This window comes from Syngnathus floridae, chromosome 10 (assembly GCF_059516105.1).
Source record: "Syngnathus floridae isolate MCC-2025c chromosome 10, RoL_Sflo_1.0, whole genome shotgun sequence".
Classification (NCBI taxonomy): Eukaryota; Metazoa; Chordata; class Actinopteri; order Syngnathiformes; family Syngnathidae; genus Syngnathus; species Syngnathus floridae.
The window spans coordinates 239,841-265,350 of record NC_142422.1 but is presented as its reverse complement, the minus strand read 5'-3'; the positions used below and the strand labels follow the sequence as shown (position 1 = coordinate 265,350).

At 47.9% G+C, this 25,510-nt stretch overlaps 3 protein-coding genes and 1 long non-coding RNA gene across 6 annotated transcripts; 2 read left to right on the top strand and 2 right to left on the bottom strand.

The window, feature by feature from the left end:
- The first annotated feature begins 620 nt into the window (after nt 1–620).
- On the top strand, nt 621–3,179 carry hint3 (histidine triad nucleotide binding protein 3). The gene is made up of 5 exons (XM_088386194.1): nt 621–789; nt 1,476–1,593; nt 1,659–1,728; nt 2,002–2,128; nt 2,305–3,179. The coding sequence occupies exons 1-5, from the start codon at nt 664–666 to the stop codon at nt 2,350–2,352; spliced, it is 489 nt and encodes a 162-aa protein (XP_088242320.1). The 5' UTR covers nt 621–663; the 3' UTR covers nt 2,353–3,179.
- On the bottom strand, nt 3,130–4,757 carry LOC148391492 (actin-binding Rho-activating protein). Of its 2 annotated transcripts, none has more exons than XM_088386195.1 (2): nt 4,072–4,757; nt 3,130–3,952 (listed from the first exon to the last, which is right to left on the bottom strand). In XM_088386195.1, exon 2 carries the CDS (start codon nt 3,918–3,920, stop codon nt 3,444–3,446), a length of 477 nt encoding a protein of 158 aa, XP_088242321.1. In that variant the 5' UTR covers nt 3,921–3,952; nt 4,072–4,757; the 3' UTR covers nt 3,130–3,443. The 2 variants fall into 2 exon arrangements, with proteins under 2 accessions (XP_088242321.1, XP_088242322.1); XM_088386196.1 differs by having other exon boundaries at nt 3,130–3,948.
- trmt11 (tRNA methyltransferase 11) lies at nt 4,496–8,516 on the top strand. Of its 2 annotated transcripts, none has more exons than XM_088386190.1 (13): nt 4,496–4,653; nt 5,388–5,453; nt 5,554–5,627; nt 5,738–5,819; nt 5,903–5,995; nt 6,237–6,371; nt 6,447–6,603; nt 6,699–6,779; nt 6,877–7,041; nt 7,152–7,224; nt 7,297–7,431; nt 7,786–7,906; nt 7,992–8,516. In XM_088386190.1, exons 1-13 carry the CDS (start codon nt 4,576–4,578, stop codon nt 8,115–8,117), a joined length of 1,386 nt encoding a protein of 461 aa, XP_088242316.1. In that variant the 5' UTR covers nt 4,496–4,575; the 3' UTR covers nt 8,118–8,516. The 2 variants fall into 2 exon arrangements, with proteins under 2 accessions (XP_088242316.1, XP_088242317.1); XM_088386191.1 differs by having other exon boundaries at nt 4,562–5,093.
- A 12,161-nt stretch (nt 8,517–20,677) lies between these two features.
- On the bottom strand, nt 20,678–21,314 carry LOC148391490 (uncharacterized). Its single transcript, XR_015860942.1, has 2 exons — nt 21,189–21,314; nt 20,678–21,069 (listed from the first exon to the last, which is right to left on the bottom strand). It is a non-coding gene; the product is annotated as an uncharacterized LOC148391490 (long non-coding RNA).
- Nucleotides 21,315–25,510: the final 4,196 nt, after the last annotated feature.

Genomic DNA, 25,510 nt, shown 5'->3' with positions numbered 1-25,510 from the left:
GGACTTGAACACCCATCCAGCCAGCCAGCCAGCCACCCTAACCCTTCCTTCCTTCCTTCCTTCCTTCCTTCCTTCCTTCCTTCCTTCCTTCCTTCCTTCCTTCCTTCCTTCCTTCCTTCCTTCCTTCCTTCCTTCCTTCCTTCCTTCCTTCCTTCCTTCCTTCCTTCCTTCCTTCACTCGCCAAAGTCTTGCTGGCATTCGATTGTCCGTCTTCAAACCTCTCTGTGTCTAACTACTGCCCCCGAGCGGATCGGCCTAGCTACTACCAGTAAAGTACTGGACATATTGCAAAGGGGTGACAATGAAGGTGTCAAGGGGGAAATTGTGACCGACCGGCCGCCTTCCTTCATTCAAAAGGCTTGTAGTTTACACCCTCTGGCGGTGGCGCTGGTGTATTGAAATCCCGACCGACCGACCGGCCGCCTTCCTTCATTCAAAAGGCTTGTAGTTTGCACCCTCTGGCGGTGGCGCTGGTGTATTAAAATCCCGACCGACCGACCGGCCGCCTTCCCTCATTCAAAAGGCTTGTAGTTTGTACCCTCTGGCGGTGGCGCTGGTGTATTGAAATCCGATCCGATTTCGACTATCGATATGCTTCCCCTTGAGTTTAGCAGTTGGACGATCTCTGGGATCTTCTCTTTTGGTCTTATGTGACGCTCAAAGATGGAGGGGGGCAATGTTAACTTGACACAACCTGTGCAGGATGTTTCCAAGATCGAAGGATATGACCAAAAATGTATTTTTTGCAAGATTGTTCATCATGAAATGGACACGGAACTTCTCCATTGTGTGAGACTATTTGAATATACCTAGGCTCTAATAGTCGTACGTACTGTACTCGCTAGCGAAACATGTCCATCTAGTCGAGTCACGTACCCTCCCTCCGCCCGTCCGTCCGTCCGTCCGTCCGTCCCTCCCTCCCTCCCTCCGTCCGTCCGTCCGTCCCTCCCTCCCTCCCTCCGTCCGTCCGTCCGTCCGTCCGTCCGTCCCTCCCTCCCTCCCTCCGTCCGTCCCTCCCTCCCTCCCTCCGTCCGTCCGTCCCTCCCTCCCTCCCTCCGTCCGTCCGTCCGTCCGTCCGTCCCTCCGTCCGTCCGTCCGTCCGTCCCTCCCTCCGTCTGTCCGTCCGTCCCTCCCTCCCTCCGTCCGTCCGTCCGTCCGTCCGTCCCTCCCTCCGTCCGTCCCTCCCTCCCTCCGTCCGTCCGTCCCTCCCTCTAGTCGAGTCACGTACCCTCCCTCCCTCCGTCCGTCCCTCCATCCATCCCTCCCTCCCTCCCTCCACATAGTCGTTCCTATTCCCCCCCTCCCTTTATTCAACGGGTTGGCTCCAAACAAAGTCTGCCTCGATTCTGCCCTTATTTAAGAACTGCCTTTCATTTACGAGAAGGCACATTGTGGCCGTCTTGATTCCATACGGTTAATTATTCGTTTGTGCTGCAACACGTACGTTAAGCGAACTTGTCCATTGTTGACTTCAGGATGAGGACATCTCGTGTTTCAGAGACATCAAGCCTGGAGCCCCGCACCATTACCTGGTTGTCCCGACCAAGCATGTCGGAAACTGTAAATCACTCGGCAAACAACACGTGCCCCTGGGTAAAGCCACATTTCGTGAAAGAAGTTTGAATGACCAGTTGCCTGATAACAAATCCTTGTGACAGTAAAACAGATGGTGGAGATAGGGAAGGAAATCCTGCGGAAAAACAACGTGACTGATCTTAGTGATGTCAGGTAAGCAACATAAACGCATCCAATACAATACAGTACATTTTAGGATGCTTGGAGCTTCAAAATCTATACAGGGAAAACACTATTAAAACAGCAGAGTGGGAAACGTTTCATTACACAACTTGTGCTCGCTCTCTCTCTCTCTCTCTCTCTCTCTCTCAAATAAAAAACAAAAACAAATCGTGCAAATGAGACAATGGGACATCATCATATTTGCGTGTGGCCCAAACTCAGAGTTGGTTTGTGGTTCTCAATGAAATTTCCCTTTGCCTGTAGATTTGGCTTCCATTGGCCCCCATTCTGTTCAGTGGCACATCTCCACCTTCACGTGCTGGCTCCCGCCAGCCAGATGAGCTTCATGTCGCGCTTGTTCTACAGACTCAATTCGTACTGGTTCATTACGGTAAGCCGTGCGACTTGTTGAACATTTAAGGATGTGTGCTTGTTTAAGTGCTTCTCTGGCTACGCAAAATGTCCCTTCCATTCCTAAAGCATGCACGCGTTAGTTGAAGACTCTATAAATTGCTCAGAATTATTGTTACGAAATAGCACCTTTGCAAACATTTCAATGGTTTTCAGGTCGAGCAACTGATCGAGCTTCTCAACTCTAAAGGAGAAAGCGGCTGAAAAATGCACCGTCCCACTTTGTGTCCATGTCCGTGTTGAAATTGAGACCACTGATGAGACATTATGCATCTTCTTTATTTGTCCCAAATAAGCTAAGTTGAAGTGATACCAACTCAGGATTTTAGACCACCCTTAAAAACGCCAACCCAGGTAGACCCATCTTTGAGTTGTTTTGCAAAAAGAAACTTAGATCCTCGCTTTATCATGACATACAGGATCAAACAAATGGCCATGACTACCTCAGCTATTTGACATGCTGGGTATTTTGTGACATTGGAAACCAGAGTTGGGGCATCAAGTCGCATCTGCATCAACTATTTAGAAGGCGCCTTTTGTGTGGAAACAAGGAAGTCACTTCAAGTTAAGTATGGTATATTAACGCTTACAAGCAAATTGTCTTGTTCATGTTCACATGGGAAACTTGATTACATTCTCTGTCTGTAAGTTAGTGATGTGGTGATTAATCGTATCAGACGTTGCCCAGCATAAATGAGTAAACGGAACAATTTTCCAGGGAACGCAAAACTCTTAAAAATATCGATTGATTGATTTGTTCTCTGCGGTGGAGTCGTGAAGCTTGAAAATGACTCTTGCACTTGCATTGGTATATCTCATTTCTATAGCATAAGAGTGGACCAAGTTTGTGGCGTATCGTCGCATGCCATCGAAAAGACTACGCCCGAAAAGAAATGTCAATTTCAGCGGTGTCGCCTACTCATTTATGTTGAGCACCGCATGTTAATGGAATGAGATTGCGAAGGAATTGTAAAACGGATGCACTTTAAGAGGCCTTCATATATTCTGAATAAAGACTGTATTCAACTGTATTTCACTGGTCATTCATGACTTTACAATCAGCCCCCACAATCACCAAACAGACTGTCATTTGGTTCTTCTGTATACGTAGGTATTGCGCCAAAGTTGCTATGCTTGCATTTGCCATCAACTACATTTGTTTTGATGAGAACAGACAGCCATTATGAAAACGACCGACACTTTTGCATCATTCTCTCACACCATTCATTTCAGCCAAGTGATGACAACAAGTGTTGCCTTCCAAACCAAAGCATGCTCCTTGACCCCCGTTATGGTCATTGCAACAAAGTAATCACAACGTGGTCATCCTTCCCTTGCCACAGCATCTCCCCCTCAAAGTCAACCAGCTTCTGCTTGCGGGCTCTTAGAAGAATCCCCACCAGTTTGTTGGAGACGGTCACATAATGCTCAAACAGCTTGCCAAATTCGACCGAGATGCCGTGCTTGCGGCCCTGCACCCCAATGTCTTTGATCGCCTCACACAGCTCCCGGACCTCTCTGCTGATGTGCGTACGGGCGTCCTCCCCACGTTGCGCCGTCAGCGAGCCTCGCAGGGGTCTCCCGTAGTCATCGTGACCCCTGTGGGAGACCGCTGCCACGGGCCTGGTGTCATGACTGAAAGGGTTGTGCTTCTGGTGTTCCTGGTGTTTCTCAGACCACTTCTGCCAATTGTCCTTCAAGCCTTTGACGGACACCATGCGCTCGGCGGCTTTGTCGTCCGTAAGGTGACCGGGAGAATCGTTTCCATCCATGGCGGTGCTCGTCAATTTCCACCGATTGCTTTCTTGGAAAAGAAGTGATGATGTTAAAGATAGGGTTTGCACTCTTCCTCCTTATTTGAACAATGAAGCAGTTGACAAAACCCAACGTGTATGTAGAAGTAGTCAGCGTGACGAAACTTACATCTCAGACTGTAAGCATCCTCTTCTCTTGAGCCACAGTGCATAGTAACCACTGGTATTAAAATGAGTTGCTGAGCAGCCAAGGAACTTTGCACACAGTATTGTACAGTATTGCTGAGCAATCCAAAGCAGAAGGCGGGCGATAGACGTTCCTTTCAACCAATGAGTGCTTTGAGATGACCCAACTAGCCAATCATAGCGGAGAGAAGGCGGGACAGACAAGAAAGAGCCTCCCCTGTTGAGCTCAAGCAGATTACAACCTGGAATGAACCAGTCGGTGTTATTGTTGGACTTTTTCAAGTAGAAAACTTTTGACCCACGCTAACTCCGTCAAATGAAATCCCTATACACTCATTTGAATACAATACAACACACAACTAATATGCTAGCTGTTGTATATTTACGTGTGGCATGCACAGTGGGGGGAAAAAAACAATTGACTCGGTGGGTCCTCTCCTCTCCCCAGCTTTGTTTCTAGTCGGGCGTATTTTGAGTGACAACAAACATGGCAGCCCCCGGTCGACGTGCATACCTTCCATACTTATTTCATCTTGCTCAAGACAACTTGGACTTCAGGTTACCGGTAAATTGGTATACGCTGACATGAAGTGCGTCCTGCTGTTTCGATAAGAATGCATATGTGTTCTTTTAGCGGAGCTACAGACGAGATAAAGTCCCAAAGTCCCAATGATCATCGTCACACACACATCTGGGCGTGGTGAATTTTGTCCTCTGCATTTAACCCATCCCCATGTGATATTGATCCATCCCCTGGGGGAGAGGGGAGCAGTGAGCAGCAGCGGTGCCGCGCTCGGGAATCATTTGGTGATCTAACCCCCCAATTCCAACCCTTAATGCTGAGTGCCAAGCAGGGAGGCAATGGGTCCCATTTTTATAGTCTTTGGTATGACCCGGCCGGGGTTCGAACCCACAACCTTCCAGCCTCAGGGCGGACACTCTACTACTAGGCCACTGAGAGACGAGATCAGTCTGTAGTCGTGTGTTTGCTGTCTTCTGCGATCGGTGCGAAGCCCTCGTTTTTGTTATTTAAGTGTGTTAACATTTGCCTACTGTGTATCTGAATACTATAACAATAACCTAGGTTATCCCCATGAAGCAGGATTTAAGGGTAGACGTCGCAGTTCGCAATGTGTTTATAAGTGAGACAACAATGGATGTTTTTTTTCCTTCCTCACAATTTACTTCACTGTCACTAATCATTCGTCTATCACTACTGGTGCAATAATACAGTGCTACTAAAAGGCGTGTGTTATTAGTGTAAAACTATAGATGTATGACTGAATATAATGCCTCCAGGAAATCGAGGCTCTGCTGGCTCTCAGAGGAAAACGTTTCAGTCCTTGGAAAAACTTTAAGGAAAAGGTATCCGTAACAAGAGATTTTCTAACAAGGATGGGTGATAGTGCAAATGATTCCATTTGAAGTTAAATATCAAGTTAACATCATTTGAACTCTTTCCAAGTGTCCTTTCTGGTGTCTGGAGGATTTGACCGAAGATGACGTCTGCTGCGTCATGGCTCGATCTGTTTGTGCAAAGTACGATTTTTTATTCTTGCATTGCTCTGTGCGCTTACACTGATTGCAATGTTTTCACCGTTTGCCATTCCTGAGCTATCTATTTCCTAATGTGTTGTGCATACATGGAGGTCTGCGTTTGAGCTGTGGGGCCATGGAAGAAACCACAATGAGCTCAGAACATCCCTCCTGAACTACCCAGTAGAAAAGATGGTGAGTGACACACACGTTTTGCTGTGTGTCAAATCCACTTTACGCTTCTACTGAAACGTTCCTTTTCCGCTTTACCGTTGCAGTTGCCATTCTTGCGTAAGGACTCAACATACAGAATAAACGTTTACACCTTCAACAAAACCCTGGATTTCACCGAGCGAGTGAAACGAATCGATGTGAGTGTGAATAAGAGTGTGCGTTGAAATCAAACGATTTGCATTTCAATCAACTTGTGCAGCCAGTACAAGATAGCAACAACAACAACAACAACAAAAATACAAGAACAGTGCATGCAGATACACACGGTCATAGACAGTTAAAGATCATTTTGATCTGATCTCCTCGGAGGTGTGGATGGACAGCTTTTAGTTTTGCTTTGCTGTTTTGTGACACTGACAAAAGTCCACGTCTATACAGGCAATGGATTACCTTCCATTTGAGGGTCTTGTTAGTCTAAAGAACCCTCAGCATGTCTTCTGCTTGCTGGAAGATTACGGCACTGACCCAAACAACATCCCTCAGCATCCATATTCCATTTACTTTGGCCGTTGGGTGAGAATCTGGAGGAACGCGCCAAAATAATGTTCATCCGTGGCACTTATTACTGACGAAGCTCCCGTCCCACAGATTGCGGATGGCCAGCGTGAATTGATTCGTTCTCACAGTGTGAAAAAGCGACACTTTATTGGAAACACCAGCATGGATGCAGGTCTCTCCTTCATCATGGCCAACCACGCCAAGGTCAAAGAGCACGATCTGGTCTTTGACCCGTTTGTCGGCACCGGTGAGTTTGTGAGCTACTGTGTTTCTCTCACGCAGTCGCGAAAAATGCCACGAGTCCAGTTTTGAATGAAATTGTGCTCTTGTGGTTTGTTCAAGGAAGCCTTTTGGTTGCTTGTTCCCATTTTGGAGCCTATGTGTGTGGATCCGATATCGATTACAACACTATCCATGGCAAAGGTAATCATGCTTCTATTAGCGGACTGAATTTAGGATCTCATTCAACTGCATCCATCAGCCAGCATGATATGATTTTTTTAAATTTTTTTTGCGCCAGGAAGGTCGAGTCGCAAAGACCAGAAGTGGCGAGGACCGGACGAAAACATCCGAGCCAACCTACGGCAGTACGGAAGCGAGAAATTGTACGTGGATGTGATGGTGTCTGACGCCTCCAAGCCCGTGTGGAGGGAAAACGCGCTCTTCGATGCCATCATTACAGATCGTACGTTGCGCCACCTTCAACCTTTTCAAGTATCCGTAGCTGTAACAGGTAGAAATCGTTTTCACTTTTTTTATTTGGGTGTGTGTCACACGTTTGTCTGGTGCGGTCAGCTCCGTACGGTATACGCGAGTCCACAAGGCGAACAGGCTCCCAGAGGGAAAGTGCAAAAGCTGTGGAGTGCGTGTAAGTCTGTTTCGTCGCCGAGCAGCAAAAGGTGGAGGAAATGATCCGTGCCTAATATTTTCTTCATTCTAGCTACGCTGAGTCGCACGTGCCTGTTTCCCAGTCCTACCACATGAGTCAAATATTAGCTGACATGCTAAACTTCTCCGCACATCGCCTGGTCATGGGAGGGAGGCTGGTCTACTGGCTGCCTGTTTATAGGCCAGAGTGAGTAAACATGATTCTTCTTCTTCAATCGATGAACTATTTTGTATAGTGAGCGTTGAACCGTTGTCAACGGCCGCAGCCACGGTGGACCGGCAATGTCTCCGAGACCGGCGGTGAGAAATGACAAATGAAATGCATTCCTTCTACCGAAGCAAGTCTTGCGTTTCACTCAGTCGAGCGCTCAACTTTCCCTGTGATTGACTACGTACGTACGCACGTACGTACGTACGTACGTACGTACGTAGAGGTTCTCCTCCGCCATTCACTGTGAGGTCATGCAATTACCTACCACGAGGGGGCATCTTTTAAGCAAAAAACAGCATTGCCAACGACTAGATGTTGACATGTTTGCAGATACTGCGAGGAGATGGTTCCCCTCCATCCGTGTCTGCGTCTCATTAGCAACTGTGAACAGATCCTTTCAAGCCACACATCTCGTCGCCTAATCACCATGGAGAAAGTCCGAGAACCAGAGGTACGATATCAAATGGGGCGTGTCCTTTTGTTCCTGGCTTCAGGCAACCTACGTCCGTAGGTCACCTTTGTGTGTCTTTCCAAAGGAGCTGGACAGCCTGGCTCATGTGTCGGACTCTTGCTTCAGCGCCTACCAGGGACACAACGCCTTCCGAGAGAAGTACTTCAGTGGACTCAACAAGAGGCTTAATAAAGAGAACAAATCCGATTGAATTGTTCAAACTCAGTAAGGCTGATATTGACTGTTGGCGGGATCCAACCCAAAAGAAACATAAGCCAAGCCATTCAGTTTACCTGTTTGAAAGATGTTTTGCTTTGATTGACACCATTCCAGACCTATCGGATATGAACATGACACAGAGAGCTGTTTTAGCAGTATGCCACAGAAGTAAACGTGTTGTTCAATGAATATGACACATGCAAGTTGTCTGTGTGTGTGTGTGTGTGTGTGTGTGTCTACACCGTGGTGCTTTGCAAAGTGTCCCTCCCATTTAGCCATTGATGCCTGTAATGTGTCTGTCCCCTGTTTTTGCAGAATTTTCTGTTGATTGTTTTATTCCATGGCCTGCATTTGCGGTTCAATAAAACATGTTTCAATACTTTTTGCAAAACATGCTGCTCTTTAGCAAGTAGCCTGTGTGAGCCATTTTTGTCCTTTTGCTTTATTTTTGGATTGTTGTCATTTACCCCCGTGCCACCCAACAGAAGTCCAAGCGCAAGGCACACCGTGTCCTAACGAACGCTGTGTTTATCTGTCCGCCTCGGCCAGCGAGCGACGACAGAGTCACTTCATTAGGCCAAAAACTTTCTTCATTTTGGATTGTTGTTCCCGGCGTTTGTTTGGAAATTGCAGATGTGACGAGGGCAAAGGTTTGGGGGTTGCCAAAGATTGGCTGATGGAAATCTGAAGCGACACCGGCGTCAAGATGATGGCCGGCCGACCAATGCTCCATCGGTGTAGGCTTTGATCAGCCCTGCTCTGAAAACTGTTCTTGAGTCTCGATTCCATCGAAGGGAAACGATCGGAACGTGAATGCAAGTGCCGCTAGATGTCAGAGTGGAGGAAAAGGAAGCCTTCAAGCGATTTTGTATATGCATGCTGTCCGTCCGTGGTCCAGGCTCCAGAGCGTTCAGAACATTTGTAATCAGTGCTGTGCAGCTTGTAAACAAACAGTTGAGAGGCCCCGCTTTTGAAGTGATAGAGAGAGCTGCACTTGAGCCAGAGCGGAGCAGAGCAGAGCAGAGCAGAGCAGAGCAGAGCAGAGTACGCAACATCCCCTCTCGCAAAGAAGGTTGTTAGCCCGGAAGAGAAGAGAAGGGTTAGGGTTACTGAACGTCTTGTCAGCCAACTTCCTTTTCTTTCTTTCTTTCTTTCTTTCATTCATCTGGTCAGTGCTTTCTTTCCCTCAATGGCCAATTGTGACTCTTATGTCAGCATGTGTGCGTGCGTGCGTGTTATGGCAGGAAGCTACGACAGCCAGCACTCATGCTTTTGTTTAAATAAGCCCATCCATTTTCCATCCACTGGTTTGCTACTGTCAGGAGAAAGAACACGTGGTCAATTTGCATGCGTAGCGGCGCATGGTGCATGTGCTCACTGCTCATTACTCAGTGCTGTTCTTTATCAAACGAAACCATGGAGCCCAACTATGACGACAAAATGGCTAATAGTGGCAATGGAATCATAAGCGACCAATGTCTGTGGTTTGGCCACCAGATTTCAAACACAAATGAGAAGATTTGGTTCTCTTACAGTTTTGTACGCAAGGCAGGAGTGATCTGCACACTTGAAAATGTCTGCTCATATTGCTGAGAAGTCAAGCAGATGCAGGGTGACACATGGAGAAGGACGGAATCATCCCAATGTGACGGGGATGCTTGAGATTTCAAAAATGTTATGTTCATGTTTTGAGGTCAACTGCTGAAAAGAGAAATGACTGACTGGAATTACAAGCATTTTCTTCAAGATGTCTCCGCTCTGTGAGCTAGAGGCTGTCGGGAGGTATCTTAACCATCCATCCCTCCCTCCCTCCCTCCCTCCCTCCCAACCCTCCATCCCTCCCAACCCTCCATCCATCCCTCCCTCCCTCCCTCCCTCCCTCCCTCCCTCCCTCCATCCATCCATCCATCCATCCATCCATCCATCCATCCATCCATCCATCCATCCTCTGTACAGCTTATAAATCATCATATGAAATATGGCACAAGTATTCGAATATCTGGCACATATAGTCGAGAACAGAATCCAACAAGCTTCACTGTTTTGAAAAGATAGAGAATACACATCTGAGAACATGCCAGTGCGAGAGGTGATGGCTCACAAGCCGTGTTGTAATTCATCTTAAAAGAGTTGATAGGGGTTGAAGCATTTCCCTAGCATGGTTCATAGAAGCGTTTTGATTTGCTTGAACTTATGCGGCCTCTTCCGGAAGTTTTCAGGGTCCTGGAGGGACCATAGATTTTGGGTTCTCGTCGGCAGAGCGACTGACGGAAGTGCCCCCGGTCTTCGGTCATGACCTCTTTGGGGCCTCAAGGAAGCGTCGAGAGAGGGGAACACCTACGTATTTGACACATCGTGCCATGCAAATCATTTGCGGCTTAGTCACAGCTACGCCATACCACTGCCCCACCCACCTACGTCTATGTTGGGCTTGCGTCCAATTTGAGAAAGATGAGCCGTGTCCAATATTGCGCAGTCCAGCGCTAATCCGCATCACTTCATTTCCAGCGCAAAAATGAGAGACTGCAGGTAGTGTCTTGATTCAAAAGCCACGTGTGTGTGTGTGTGTGTGTGTGTGTGTGTGCGTGTGCGTGCGTGTGTGTGCGCGTGTGTCAAAGGTGCGATCGTGCTCGTCTCGACAGGTCGCTTGCCTTGCTCATCTTGCAGTTGCAATGCTTTTGCTTGAGAACCAGCCAGATGGTGCGTCACAGACACCGGCCACGCTGTATAACTACTATGACTGCTGCAAAAGTGTCATCTGCCGTCCTTCAACATCAATCATTTTGGGAACGTTCCAGAAATGAAAGATGGGTGGCTTCTTCCTTCATGTAATTTATTGCAATCCACCCACACCTTCATTTGTTGTCTTTGCAGAGGGCACTGAATGTGCACAGGTCGAGGTTCTGCTTATTAGACTCAAATATACTGGCCACATGTGCGCAATGTAAACTGAATGTATGGTATGTACGTATGTACGCATGCATGCGTGCGCTTGAATTCAGCTAAAGCCTTTGCAGTTCTGCTGGGACGTCACGGCATCCCTTCCTTGCAGCTTGGATTCATGCAAATAAAGATGGCCGCTTTATTCGTAGCAAGTTCAAGACATGACCGATAGATGATGATCCAAGGTTTGACTGATTCGATCGGTCCACTTCCCTGTTCTTTAGCTGCTGAGCGGAAGGAAGCCTAGCCCTTGACATAAAGTACACTCTGGACTGATGGCCAACCAGTTAAAGGGCAGCAACACATTGATGGACTTCAATAAACCGAACTAACATGCGTGTTTTGGGAATGTGCGAGGAAGCCAACAGAACATACCTGGAGAAAACCCACAAAAGCAAGCAAGCAAGCAAAGGGGAGGACATGCAGAGTCAAGATGACTCCCATCTGCATGTAGTTTTCCGCTTGAAGTTAGTGCTGAATAAAAAACGCTTAAATGGAATGGTAGCAGCTGCTAAGTTGATGACCCAATAACTGAAGCAATAACAGTGCCCAGCTGATGTCTAGAACTGCTGCTTCCAAAGCTCAGCAGATTTGGCCAGCTTTTCTCAAGACTGCAGTTCAGTGAGTGATGCATTCAATCCAAATACTATTTGCTCAAAGTATCGTTCACTTTCTCTTACTCGGAAGCAGGTCAAAGTAGACACCCCATCAGTCAGATGAAGTATCTGACTTCAAAGTAGCACGCCCGGCCCCGTACGGCCCGGCGCGGCGCGGCGCGGCGCGGCGCGGCACGCCAACCAAAAGCTGACAAGAGCGACTTTCTAGCTGGCCTAGCACCTCTGGAGCCCCTGAAAGCCCGCTCTGGCTTCTGCCATGAAGCACCTGGCCAACCCCAAGTGTCTTGCTAACAAGCTTTGACAGCTTTGCTTCATGCAAGTCCAGAAGAGGAAAACGCTCAAAGATGGGCCTAAAGAGTTGGCAGGTCATTACTGATATCTCCACAGGATGCCCACAGATGAGTAATGGCCAAAGCTAAGCAGGAATAGCTAAGCCTTCTGCATTCAGGAAGGAGATGTCCATGCTATATTCCTTGGAAGTTTATGACATACAGATGTAGCGCCAGAGATGGACACTGGATGTCAGGGGAAGGTCAGAGAGACCAAGTTGTTTCAAGACATTCGGAGAAGTCTAGCACAAAAGATCAAGCGGGTTCAAAATACGTCTGATTGCAATCCTGACCAACTTGGTCATTGACAAGACCCATGATGGTTTCCACCTGACTTTGTAAGGGTAGGAAATGTGTGCCCATTCTCGACGCGCGTGTGTGTGTGTGTGCGTTTTGGCTTTGATCTGCCTCCCGTCCTTCTCCAGTTGAAAGGGAAATGTGAGAAGTCACTATCCACAATGGTGCTCTCACCTCTCAGCTTTGATGATAGGACACACTAAGTCGTCCAAATTGCGGCTGGCCGGCCGGCCGGCCGTCTCTGTCACCGACCCACCCACACACACACACAATGCTGGATGGATGGGTGTCATGTAAAGGTGAAGGACATCTTTTACACTCATCATCAGTCATTAGAGAACAACTCTAGCCTAACAACTCTAACCAAAGGAGACATGGAAGGGGAAAGAAAAAAAAAATCCTTTTGTGCTCTCACATATCATGGATGCACTTGTACCTTCCAATAGTAAAATAGATCACTTCCTGTCATCGAAGGAAATGGAGCTGGCCGATCAAACGCAGCTTGGACCAGGGTTTATTGGAGAACTCAAAAAACAGACTATAAGAAGCTCCACGAGCGACGAGAAGAACGGAACAAAAAGACAAGATTAAGACAAGATCAAGACAAGATCAAGTCAAGATAAAGACAACATCAAGACAAGATCAAGTCAAGATAGAGACAAGATCAAGACAAGAACGACGACGACGACGACTAGAGCCGAGAAGAATCCGACAGGGGTGTGACGCGCAGACAGGCACGACTGAAATACGCGACAGGTAACGAGAGAGAGGCAGGTGAATGTGATTAGTACATAGATTGAGAGGAGACACAGGCAGGGAGGGGAGGGGAGGGGAGGGGAGGGGAGGGGAGGGGAGGGGAGGGGCGAGCACACCAAACTGACACTGACAGAACGAATGACAACCTACCCAAAACGGGCGAGTCGTGACACTTCCTGGTGCTGGCCAGTTAGCTTAGTCTCCCATCGTGCCATCGACATCCTTAACCTCATCGATGTGAACGCGCCTCTTTTATTACAAAAAGATCCATTTGAAAGTGCAATGCAAGTAGAAGGCATTGACGGATCATCTCACGAATGGCAATCGAGGAAAGGTTAACTGCAGGTCAAATGGGTTTGCCCACTGGAGGGAGTGAAAGGGCTGTTTCTCCTCAGTCGCTGGCTCACCTAGGTATCATTTAAGGAGACGCACAGTCAGTGTGTTATACATTTCATGAGCAAATAATCATGGTATCAAAGTACTGCCGTCAGTGTCATCCATTCCTGTATGCAGCCACATGTGTGGAGTTGTTCACTCGATCCGTGTGTGTGTGTGTGTGTGTGTGTGTGTGTGTGTGTGTGTGCGTGTGTGTGTGTGTTTGTGTGTTCTCCCCACCCCATCCCATCCCATGCCATGCCATGCCATCCCATCCCATCCCATCCCATCCCATGCCAGCCCACCCCTCAAAGCAAAAAGCCAGTGTTTAAGCAAGCCAAGTCATCCCATCGTCAAAGCAAAGAGTCGCTGACAGCTCCTGTTCACTCGTGGCTTCAATGGCCCTGGTCTTCAGCGCAACCCCTCAGCCTAACCCAAGTGAAACAGAATAGCTGCTGCACCTGAGGAGAGAGGGCATCCAAGCTCAGGGACTATTCAAGTCCAGCATATCGTTCCAAATCCACACCACAACAAAAAGCTTGGATATCAAGCTTACTCGTGTTGCAATATTGAGCAAAAGACCTGGTGGCTAAGCCATGTCCGCTATAATGGTGATTACAATCCAATTTCAAACTCCACTTGATGCATATTTGCGGCAAAGTTGCATTCTTGCTGATTCCAGCCTCACTTCCTTTTTGACCTCATGTTGTTGTTGCTGTTTTTTAAAGGCGCTATACGTAATGACTGGTCGTTTCGTACTTTTCCTTTGCTGCTGCTGCTGCTGCTGCTGCTGCTGCTGCTGCTGCCACCATCAATTTGCCTCTTGAAACTAAAGCATTTGTCAATTTTTCTGTCTCTTGAGACTCGCATTCCAAGTCCATCCTCCTTGGAAGTGGGTGAAGTTGTGCCAGAAACGTTTGCCCTGATGCTTTCCATTCCCAAGTCTGTTTTGTATTTCCTCCAGCTCCACACTCATCATGAAGTCACTGCTAAAGTATCTGCCGTGTACAAAGCAGCCATTTCAAACAAGAATCAGGAGGAGGGAGGGAACATGCATCAAAGAGGCATTTTTGACATACCCATTTGATATTATCCTGCATAAATACCAATTTGTTTCCTCTTTTTTTCCCAATGCAACACAAGAGGCATTTAGTGATTCCAGATCGGATTTTTTCTGGCTGCCTCTTGTGGTTGATGCGCCAGCCAAGCGGAGCGCGGCGCAACGCGGCGCAGCGCGGCACAGCGCGGCACAGCGCAGCTCAGCGCAGCACAGCACAGCACAGAACAGGCACAGGCACAGGCACAGGCGTCCCCGTTGTAATGTCCCTACTATGTCTGCAGCTACTATCACCAACAGACTGTGGCTGCGTCCAGTGGAGTCACCACAAATAATGCTCAGCTGATGCTATTGTCCGCTTCAGCCTAAATGTCTGCTTCACAAGGCAAGTGAAAGGGCTTCACATGCATCACCTGCTTGCTCCTCTTCCAAATGTGTTTGTGTGCCAGCCATGACAGGCAAATCAGACAAGCAAAAGCCATTGTTTAGCCTCAACCAGTGGATTACAAGTTTCATTCCATCAAAGAAAAGTGTCTGAGGACCCTCGTTGAAACTTTCTTTCGGGACATGGCGACGTTGCTTGGCCACCTTTGAGTGTTGTTGACAAGATGCACTTTGTGTGACGACTGGAAGCAAACAGCTGCCGTTGGTCAAATGATGGCAGCAGGCAACCAGGGGATGGATGGATGGATGGATGGATGGATGGATGGCTGGCTGGCTGGCTGGCTGGCTGGCTGGCTGGCTGGCTGGCTGGCTGGCTGGCTGGCTGGCTGGCTGGACTTTGCTATCTCTGTTGCATGTCAAGATACCACATAGCACATTTGCTTCATCTCGGCATTGCTGGATAAAATGTCGTATAACGCTCTGGCTACGCTCAACTGGTAACACGTGAAGAGAGCTTGGGAAGCGGATGTGCGCCGGCCGATTGCAGCCTTTTACGGGCCACGCGCGCCGGCAGCAAATGCTGCTGCTGCTGCTGCTGCCGCTGTCCTTATTGCTTGATCTTAACCTGGAGGCTGACAGGAGATGTACGGAAATGGCCAACTTAGAGAACAACAAGTTGTTGAATGAAATTGACAAACATAGTTTGCAAAGTGTCAAGCTCACTTTTTAACATGATGAATGCATCAAACTAGGAAAAACTGGATCCTGATGACAAGACAGGCCCACTTTTGACCCCAAGCCTGGATCCATTTTGTTTGCTGCTCATTATCACCTTAGTCACTTAAAAGTTGAATCTGGCCAGCAGCCTACCCATTTGTAGTTTGGGCACACAAAAAAAACAAAGAACAAACTTGTTGTACTTACTGAACATTCACACGAACAACAGATGACATTTACACAAAAGTACACTGTTATCTCGAAATAATTGTAGGCTGTCGAATGTCCTCAATCATTTCATGAGCATCACTTTCTTTGCCTTACTAGGACACGTTGTCATGTGAAAATATCTTAGCAAGCAATCAAATTCCTGTTCAGCCTCTTCTTTTATCAATGGATCTTTGAGTCAGGACTCTTGCGTGTGTGAGCGCACGTGTGCGAGTGTGTGCGAGTGTGTGTGTCTGCATGTGTGTTTGTTGTGCGAATGTGTGTCTACGGATGCGTTAGCTGGTGTCATAACTCTGTCCGGGACAGTTTTATAAAGTGTGGTGCAAGCGGTGAAGCGGCACTAAATCACTTTTATTTGCTCTGTGTGAGGGTCAGCTCTCTTGACACCCTTGGCTGGGCCCGGGCCCGGGCCTGGACCTGGAACGGACCTGGACGCACCAGGAATGGACCGGCTGCCTTTTGCTATTGCAGCTGTGTTGTTCGAGACGTGTAGTTAAGGGAGATTTATTCTTGGTCAGACACGGTTCACCTGAGGAAAAAAGAACAGTTGCCATTTCTTTTTGCAATGCTTAGTTTAGTTTGGATGGTGCGCAACATGGTACTGCTCTTGGTGCCAGCGCAAATGCTTGCTTATTTTTTTCTCCACTTTTGCTTTCACTTTGTCTCTGTTCTCTCCAACTTACTTGCATAAAATGTGTCTGCTCCCTCCCTCCCTCGCTTGCAATGCCAAGCAAAACGTACCTACTACTTTGGGGAGAATAAAGAGAAAGCGGAGCTCCCAAACTGTCAGCGCACGCATGCAACTTGATGGCAGACAATCCGACGAGACTTGTGGAAAGATTCAAGGCGTCAAGTACGAATGTGTGTTTATTCGCCGCACGGGAGAAAACAAAACCAAAAAAACAAAGCGAAAATTGAGGGGTAAAAAACTCAACCTTGTTGAGTTGGAGGAAAAGTACAAATTGCTCCATTTTTGTGTGCCTAACGTAGTTGGAAGCGCAACGCTTTCTGTTTTTGTCTTGACACGGCCAAACATGATAAATGGGGGGGGGGCGACGGACGGACGGACGGATGTGTGCTATAGCTATTCCTAGTGGCTGATCAATAATTTGCCATTTTTCTAAATCAATCCTGTCTTTGAGGACATCCTGCACTCCTGTCGAAAAAGATGAAACGTCACCACACCAAAATGCTGCACGTTCACACTCCAAAAGGTTGGCTCCATTTATTCCGCTTGAACGCAAATATGCCAGCCATTATAGGGAGGGTGTTAAAACTGGCAAGCGCATGATGGCAACTTTTCCCGCTTAATGGTCTATGAACAGTCTTTGATCGCCTTTCAGAGGCTCTAGCCGCCGCCTCCGCCACCACCACCACCACCGCCGCAAAGCAGAAAGTGGAAAAATGTGTTAAGGCCGAGCCGTAAATGACTTGACAACTCTCCGAAAGAGCAGTTATCGACTCGACGCTTTTGAAATGCAGTAGCTGGCTCGATCGCTCACGACATGAAGGAATGCAAACGGGGCCAAAAAAGAACATCGTGTAAATCAAGTTCTTTTGGAGCCATTCTGTAGATGTTCATTTTACAACCATCGCTGTTTGTTAACTTGCATTACTACATAGGAAAGAGTCCGAGCAGCTGCTGCCAACCGAGCTGCCGCTATCGCAAACCAAGCCGGCAAACTACACTTCCAGAAGCTTTCCTTGTAATCAATAAATGGCCTTTCTTCAAAGCAGAGAAGAGCGGAGAGCAAAGGGATACGGATGGCCGTTCTCCGCTCAGGGCTTCCGACACAGCCAGCGACCATCCCAATCTTGGAAACCACCAAAGAAGCATCATTCCGTGAACATTGTTCAGGGAGTTCAGGGCAAGACATCGATGTGCCCATTGATTGTGAAATCAAATTGCAACCATTGAGTGGTGAAATGTTCCATCTACAGTACAGTATGCTTTTCACAAAGTGGCCTAGCTTCATTCTGTGATCACAAGAAGCACATTATTAGTGTCGGTGGAGCCAACCATAATGTAAAGCACAAGTGTTTCCAGGCTCGATGGTCTTTCCTCCTCCTCCTCCACCGAAGCAGAAGACTGCACGCTCTTTCAAGTCCTCAATCACGAGTGAGGGAATCGAACGTGGGCTTTTTTTTTATGCTCACTTGGCATCACAGTAGTACAGTGTGCTACTGCTATGGAAAGCCAGGCTAGATGGAGTACACACACACACACACACACGCACACGCACACGCACACGCACGCACACACACACACACGCACACACACACACACACGCACACACATGAACACAGCGTCAGGTGCTTGGACAATCCACTACATTTTGGTGCAGAAAATCAACGGCCTTCAGATAGATGAGAGAAATAGCTGAAGGGAATTGATTAGATCTGCTTCTAATGTGGTTCCTGTGGCTTTTGTTCTCACTCTCTATGTAGAACATGTGGCTTACTGGAACTTGGCATCTTCTCTGCTTTCCACACTGACATGTATCACATGTACAAGCAGTCTAGAAGCTGAACATGCACAGAGCTGAGCGGAGCTGACCCAAAGCACTTTCAGCCACTTAAGCAATACAGCCAAAATGAACATTTGGAGCATTCCAAATCTCAAGATTTAACATCACGTACATGTTTGACTTGTCAAGTTGACATGCACTTTTGCATCTACGATTGCTATGCATAGCCAGGATGGTGGCTAGCTGGCTGGCTGGCCTGCTGGCTGGCCTGCCGGCTGGCTGGCCTGCTGGCTGGCCTGCCGGCTGGCTGGCCTGCTGGCTGGCCTGCTGGCTGGCTGGCCTGCTGGCTGGCTGGCCTGCTGGCCGGCCTACTGGCTGGCTGGCATGGCGTCCAATTGCTGCCAGCAAAGAATTTCTACAAGCATAATCACGTTGGCCCCTAAAGAAATATACTTTTGAATTAATTGTGGGGCGAGCGCTGAGGAATCTGAGCCTCACAAGAACTTCAACCCTCTGGCATTTTTTTCACTTCAATGTCATCAGCAAGCCTTGCACAGTTGGCAATCGATTGGAGATTGGACTGCTTCGAGCCATTCGAACCATTTTTTTCCCCTTTGAGACAAGAAAAGTACAGGCTGACGAACGTCTAGCGAGCGTTTGGAAAACATTTATGACCTTGAAGCAACCCTGACAAGAATGCAACACTTGCTACCAGCGGGCTTGGCACCCAAAAATGCAAAAGAGCTCGCTTCTTTTCTTTTCATCAACGTGTCCCTCTTTAGCGGCTCAGGGTTGAACTCCGACAACATCCCTCGCCATCCCCATCAAGTCAGCGCCAACGTAGCCAACGAACGCTCTTCACCAAAGAAATGACCTTTTATTTCTTGAAGCAGATTGTTATCGCTCATGCCAGACTGAGCTGGGCTTTGGAGCAGCTGCTGCTGGTGAAATATCCCAAAGCCCTGGGATGACCCCCCATTACAAAAACGAACTATTAATAGCTTCAAATTGCACCCAAATGGCTATCACGCAGGCACACCGGGAAAGCTGTTTGTTTTTTTCTTTCCATCCAAATCATTAGCAGTCCTTGGACGCGCTTCAGACATTTTCCCTCGCAAAGTGTTGAAATGTGGAAAGTGTGCAAGTGCAAGTAAATCTCCACCACATCTTTTTTTGAAGCTCAATTTGACATCTGGCACATGCAGGCTGATTTCTGTGTGCGCAGGTGTCCAGAGAACTTTGGAGAAAGCCCTCTGGGGCAAGGTGGCGGGTGTACTAGTAAGCACGTACGCCTCGCAGTTCAGAGGTGCACCGCTCCGTTCCGTTCCGTTCCGTTCCGTCGCTCGCCCATGTAAAGAGCCCGCCTTCCGAGAGGCTGGATGCCAGCTGAATTGTTTGTTGGAATTGGCAAGGTTTCATTTGACTTACGGTTTGCCACCTCCCTACCTCCGTGGCCTATCCGAAAAGGAGGCGCCAGCCACGCTCAGCTGAAGGCTCGGCCTCCTCGCCGCACGTCCGCTGCTCTCCATCTTTCCACTATCATTCGAATGCAATTGTATATGGGGATGCTATTGTTAATGTCGTTTATTCTGCCCCAAAACTCTATCGGATTCACACGACCCGAGAGTGAGGCTTCTGTTGTTACCTGGAGTCTCTTGACCAGTAGAGGGCAGTATCGTTGAGACTAGAGTGACAGCTCCCCTTGAAAGGCACAAATCACCCTCTCTCTCTCTCTCTCGTTTCAGGAGGGTTAAAAGAGTTGCTTTCAGGGAAGACATATATTTGTCTCGAACAAATGATGTGTCTTGTAAGTGCTCCGAGAGACTGCAGGGGAGGTGGCAGTAAATCATGAGCCAGCCGCTGGAATTCATAATTGTGCTTGAGAGCATCACCATTCATCTGCGTGAGCTTCACTTTCTGCCTGAGATACAGCTCTTCAATGCAAGGAGCTGAAAAAGAGACAAATTGGCACAAGCCTGAGCAGCTGGGTGAAACTAACCAGACTTGGCACTGTGGCTCACCAAAGAAATGGATCAAAACAACAACTCCACCACATACGGTTGAACTGCTCGCCTTTTGGAAGCCTTTACTCTGCGTGGAAGTTTTGGCAAGAGCACAACAATATCAGTCGGTCGGTCAGTCTACTTGATGAACCCCGAGCTTGCCGCTAAAACATGATCCTTTAGCCTTAGGGAGCAAAACCAGACACTGGCACAAGTAGTGTGAGGTCAAAGAATCCTTTTACAAAGCAAATGAATAGGACCTCATGGAAGTCAACATATCAATACAAAGCTGTCTTCGGTGCACGATTCTGTCGGATGCAGCTCACTCACATGGTTTTGTTCAATGAGCTTCCCATGAGTTAAGACAATGTGAGTCTCTTCTTCAAGTCAAGATTTTGATATTTATTTCAAAACCAAATGAATGTAAGATGTGAGGCACTGCGGTAGCCTGATTTTGACAACATGTAATCATAACAGAGCGTAATGCAGCGCACATTTGCCGGCCAGCCAGCCAGCCAGCCAGCCAGCCAGCCAGCCAGCCAGCGAGGGCCACGCTTGCATAGTTCTGCTTCTATTGTTTACACAGGCACGGGCAGATCGTCTCGGAATATCGAATGATTGAATGGGCCCTCCCTCGGGGATTGTTTGCAGTGTATCTAGGAATTTCTATCAGAGATGCATGAACGTATTCATTTCTCTCTGCATTTGAGCAGCGAGCGGCTCCACTCCCGGATGATGGCGCTTCTCAGCCTATGTCCAAAGGAGGCACCCTATGGAGGAGATTTCACATATTTGTCAGGAACGCAATGGAAAAGGAGCAGGGCGACCAAGTGCAGCTTGGACTAGGGTTAATTGACAAAAGCAAACTCGGTAAAGTGACATAACTTACTCACAAAACCAACACCGGGACGTGAAACAAAAAGACCTGAAGACATGAACACAACCACAACAACGGCCCTACCGGCCGCGGAGTGACACGCAGACAGGACTTAAATACCAGCCAGGTAACGAGAGAGAGCCAGGTGACTGTGATCAGTACATTGATTGTGAGTTGACACAGGAAGGGAGGGGCGAGGACACAGACAGAAACCATGACAACTTACAGATAATCAAACAACCAGGGACGAGTCGTGGCAATATTATGTTGCTGAAATAGATCTCAGCGCATTTCCATCTTTTTGCAAAGTTGCATTTGGCTATGATTCGTCAAGTGAATCCTGGACTTTCTGATCAGCCAAATGTGGCAAAAGGCCATTCTGACAGGGATTGCTCTGTTTTGAGACAATATTCTTTTTGACAATTAAGAATATTCATTATAAAGGCTAGATAAGATGATTACTTATCGGTCACAATTGCAAATCCATTCATTGGAATCCATTTTGCCATCCATATATGACCGTGTTCAATGCATCTTATTCTTGACAGAGAACGATTGTTTTGGCAGGTAATGCTCCAAGAGAAAGACGAGCGCAGAAATCACCGTCACGCCTGATCTAGTTACACGTGCGCAACACAGCGCATGTGTGTGTGTCTGTGTGTAGCTGCTAGTAGTTGTTGGCGCAGTCTGCATGCATGCATGCATGTGTTCAGTCAGGTTAGGAGGTTAGCGTGCGTGTTTATTTGTTTGCTTCGAAGATGCCCGCCCAGCCGGCTTCCTGCCTGCCTGCCTGCCTGCGTGGCTGCCTGCGTGGCTGCCTGCGTGGCTGCCTGCTTGCCCGCCCGCCCGCCCGCCCGCCCGCCTGCCCGCCTGCCCGCCCGCCCTCATCCACTTGTGCTTCATTTAACACATCTGCGTGTTTACACAGCTGGATATGAACTAGGCACATTGCATTATTTTAGCACAGGGCCCATCACGTGTTGTCTCTATGCTCTCTCATCTCTTGGCTCATGCTCCACATTCTACCCCCCCCCACCTGCTTTGGGTCCATCGGTCGTCCTGCACATTTTCTGGCTGGCTGTGTTTTTTCTCCCACAGCGCACAATAAAGCCGCATGGAAGGTCTGCTTCTAATCTCTACATGCTGGGCTCTCCATTTGTTTTGCTTGTCCAGAGAGCCCACAATGCCGTCCGTTTCCATAGGCCAGGACCCACCGAGTGCAGATTTAATTAGATAAAAGCCAATAGTGGAAGGAGCCGGATGATTAAAATTGGACGTGGGGCTTTGGCAACAAAAGCCGGTTGGTCCCGCGGCACCGCGTGGCTCCACAACAACTATGTGTTTCACACTGAGAGGGGCAATGAGAAAGTGGCAAGGACGGGAAGGGAAGGGAGTGGGAATGTGACCGCCGTGACATACTTAACTCTACCCTGGACATCACCAAGGCTCTCCGTGGATTTGCGTTTCCACAACTATGTCTCCTAATCTGCCCACCTACTGGCAGAATGATCAGCGCCAGTCATTTGCACCACAAGTATAAAGTACAGTACAGACTTCAAGTGCTTGTTCACTTTTTTCCAATGAACAGTCCTTCATTTTGGAGTAAAGGTTGCCAAAATCGCCTCAAACATGCATTCATTCACAAAGCCCCAATCATGTCATAGTCCAAAGATCGATTGATTTGTGTGTCTTTCAATGAAGAAGGAGCCAGATGTCTGCAGTAGTTAACTGTCAGACGTGATGAAGCTCACCAGCTCATGTTTTTCTTCAAATGATGAACTTTTACTTCAACTGAACGCTTTTAAACTGCTTGGGAAGACATGGAACACCTGCACTTTATGCACTGTGCTAAAATCCATTCCAACAAAGACAAACGAAATTCCTCACGATTACGACATCAAGGACACTGAAGTGGAGATGGTGACAGTTATATTGCTTTCACTGCCTCCTCCTTTTCTTTTTTTTGAGGATTCTTTATTTCTTTCCACTTTTTTGGGCCTCACTTGATACTGTACTACTTACTATTACTTGGTGATGCAGTGGTGATATTTGATAAGAACAGACATTTTCCTGAGGCGCTAAAGTAACAGCCGTCCGTCCGTGTAGCTCCGATGTGAAAAACAGCAGGTTTGTTTTCAGGCAGACGGACGGAGTTGGCCAGTGCTGCTGTTAGCGATGAAATCAACTCTGCCGTAGACACAGGTCCGGACATGTTTATCTTTGGGCTTTATTAGATGTTGGCCGTGTGAGAGAACCACTTGTTTAAAAACCTCTTTTTAGAGAGAAAGAGCAAGAGAAAGTGGAGCGGGCAGGAAACAAAGATGTCCGTCAGCGGCGCTGCTGCTGCTGCTGCTGCTGCTGCTGCTGCTGCTGCTGCTGCTGCTGCTGCTGCTGCTGCTGCTGCTGCTGCTGCTGCTGCTGCTGCTGCTGCTGCTGCTGCTGCTGCTGCTGCTGCATTTGTGGATTTCATCAAGTCATGGCGAGAAAAAGTCACAATTTTGTTCGGCTGGCATATATGTAGTGCGTGAAGCGCAATTCCTATTGTTGTTTCTTCCTGCTACACAGTCCTACTGTCACAGTCTGGGAATCCGATTTGGGCCCACCCCGAGCAAGTGAGGCAGTGAGGCTTTATTTGGACCTTGTCAGCATTCGGACCCAAAGTGACCTCCACCTGTGTCAACGTCAGAGCTTAGTATACCTCGGTGCTATTTCATGATGACAAACAAGGGACGAAATGGTCTGAGGTCAGAAGATGTCGTACTGCGGCTGAACAAAGACAGAGGTCCGCAGGATGCGCACCCAAGTCTCACCCGTCCATCAAGTGTCCAATGCCATGCGTGATGCCTACTGGGTTTTGTCGAATGTGTTTCTCTGTATTTTCGTGAGCCTTTGATCACTCATGTGTCGTTTTCCAATCACCTGTATGACTTTTTGTCGACAATTTGATTGGTGGCATAAAATGTCCAGATAGGTCAGACAGAAAGAGCATTGACTTTACAATGGCTCTGCCTATTTGCACACACTTGTCTCTCCCCCGGCCGGCCGGCCGGCCGGCCCACCTGTGCACCTTGAAATCAAGGTGCTGATGAGCAGCCCCTATCAGCAAATGCCATCTCGGCCTTGTCATCAGCGCCTTGTATGGTCACAGACGGACGGCTGGGACTTTCAAAGGTTCTTTGCCAGCTGCAGACTCCTCTCGCATTCCTTTGCCCTCCAGATTTTTTTGTTGTTGTTTTTTTTCCTCTTCTCAACTCCAAGTCAAGCTAGCGTGTTTCTAAACGTGCAAAGAAATAGGACGGTATCAGCCCAGCCCAAAGGTCACTGGCACATTGAATACAGCGAGCAGGGCTGATATCCACTCACAGTTTCAAAATACGTACATTCATTCACGTACGATGTCAATGAAAAGACGTCCTGTGCGTCCCTCTCCGCGTTGGCATCAAGAAGAAAAAGCAGAAGAAGAAATGTCCTTTTTTTATAAAGCAGCCCTGAGATCCAAGGCTTTTTTAGACCCACCCGATTGCAGATCCTGGATTTAGCCAAACTATGAATTCACCCGTGATATTTCCAAGACACTGAGAAACCACACTAACGGAGGAAAAGTGTTGCCCAAGGAACACCTAAAATGGGCAGGAAACATGGAAATTCTTGCACCCTAAAATGGCACTTTAATATTGGATGGACTCTTGGCTAAGCCATTGATAGAAATCATTGTTGATCTTCATCACGTTGCATTTCGACACATCCTCATAGCACGGCACATAGTATTACCATTGCGACACGCTGAAAGATATCATGTTACGCTTCGAGCCAATCGAGAAATAGATGGTCATGTTAATGTGCAATTTGGACAGCGATGATCTCAAACGCAAGGCCGAAAGCACATTTTACGGTGATTGGAGAGAGTGGGGCGGAGGGGTGGGGGGTCAGCGAATGCGCTCATCCAATGAGGGCCACACCGTTATGGAGGTTTCGGAGGCCGATGCCGATTTTTGGATGACCAACCGACTGGGTGATTATGATAAAAGCTATAGAATGCCCCATCAATGGAGTTAAACGGGCTTCAACTACACGCAGACTTTCATGATTGGCGGGCCAACTTGGTCCACGGTATAGCAGAAAATGTATTGTTGAAAAATGGACTTTCTTTTTGGGTGACAAGAACAAACGCATTCACACACAAAGGCGAGAGCATCATATTGACATGTTCACCTTGGAGCACAGCGCTTGCGGTTCGGTAGTCTGAAAAGCATCTCAATTAGGATCAAACGTGTTTAGAAATAGGAGATTCGATTTCATAACATGGCCAGTTTGTGCACGAAAACAGGAAAGTC

Bases quoted from the DNA above. Each gene is read 5' to 3' on its own strand.
- hint3 (XM_088386194.1), top strand. From the start codon at position 664: ATGGAGGGGGGCAATGTTAACTTGACACAACCTGTGCAGGATGTTTCC. The intron at 1,594-1,658 runs GTAAAGCCACAT...TCCTTGTGACAG, and splicing joins CAAACAACACGTGCCCCTGG to TAAAACAGATGGTGGAGATA. The intron at 1,729-2,001 runs GTAAGCAACATA...CTTTGCCTGTAG, and splicing joins ACTGATCTTAGTGATGTCAG to ATTTGGCTTCCATTGGCCCC.
- LOC148391492 (XM_088386195.1), bottom strand. From the start codon at position 3,920: ATGGATGGAAACGATTCTCCCGGTCACCTTACGGACGACAAAGCCGCC.
- trmt11 (XM_088386190.1), top strand. From the start codon at position 4,576: ATGGCAGCCCCCGGTCGACGTGCATACCTTCCATACTTATTTCATCTT. The intron at 6,372-6,446 runs GTGAGAATCTGG...CCCGTCCCACAG, and splicing joins CCATTTACTTTGGCCGTTGG to ATTGCGGATGGCCAGCGTGA. The intron at 6,604-6,698 runs GTGAGTTTGTGA...GGTTTGTTCAAG, and splicing joins TGACCCGTTTGTCGGCACCG to GAAGCCTTTTGGTTGCTTGT.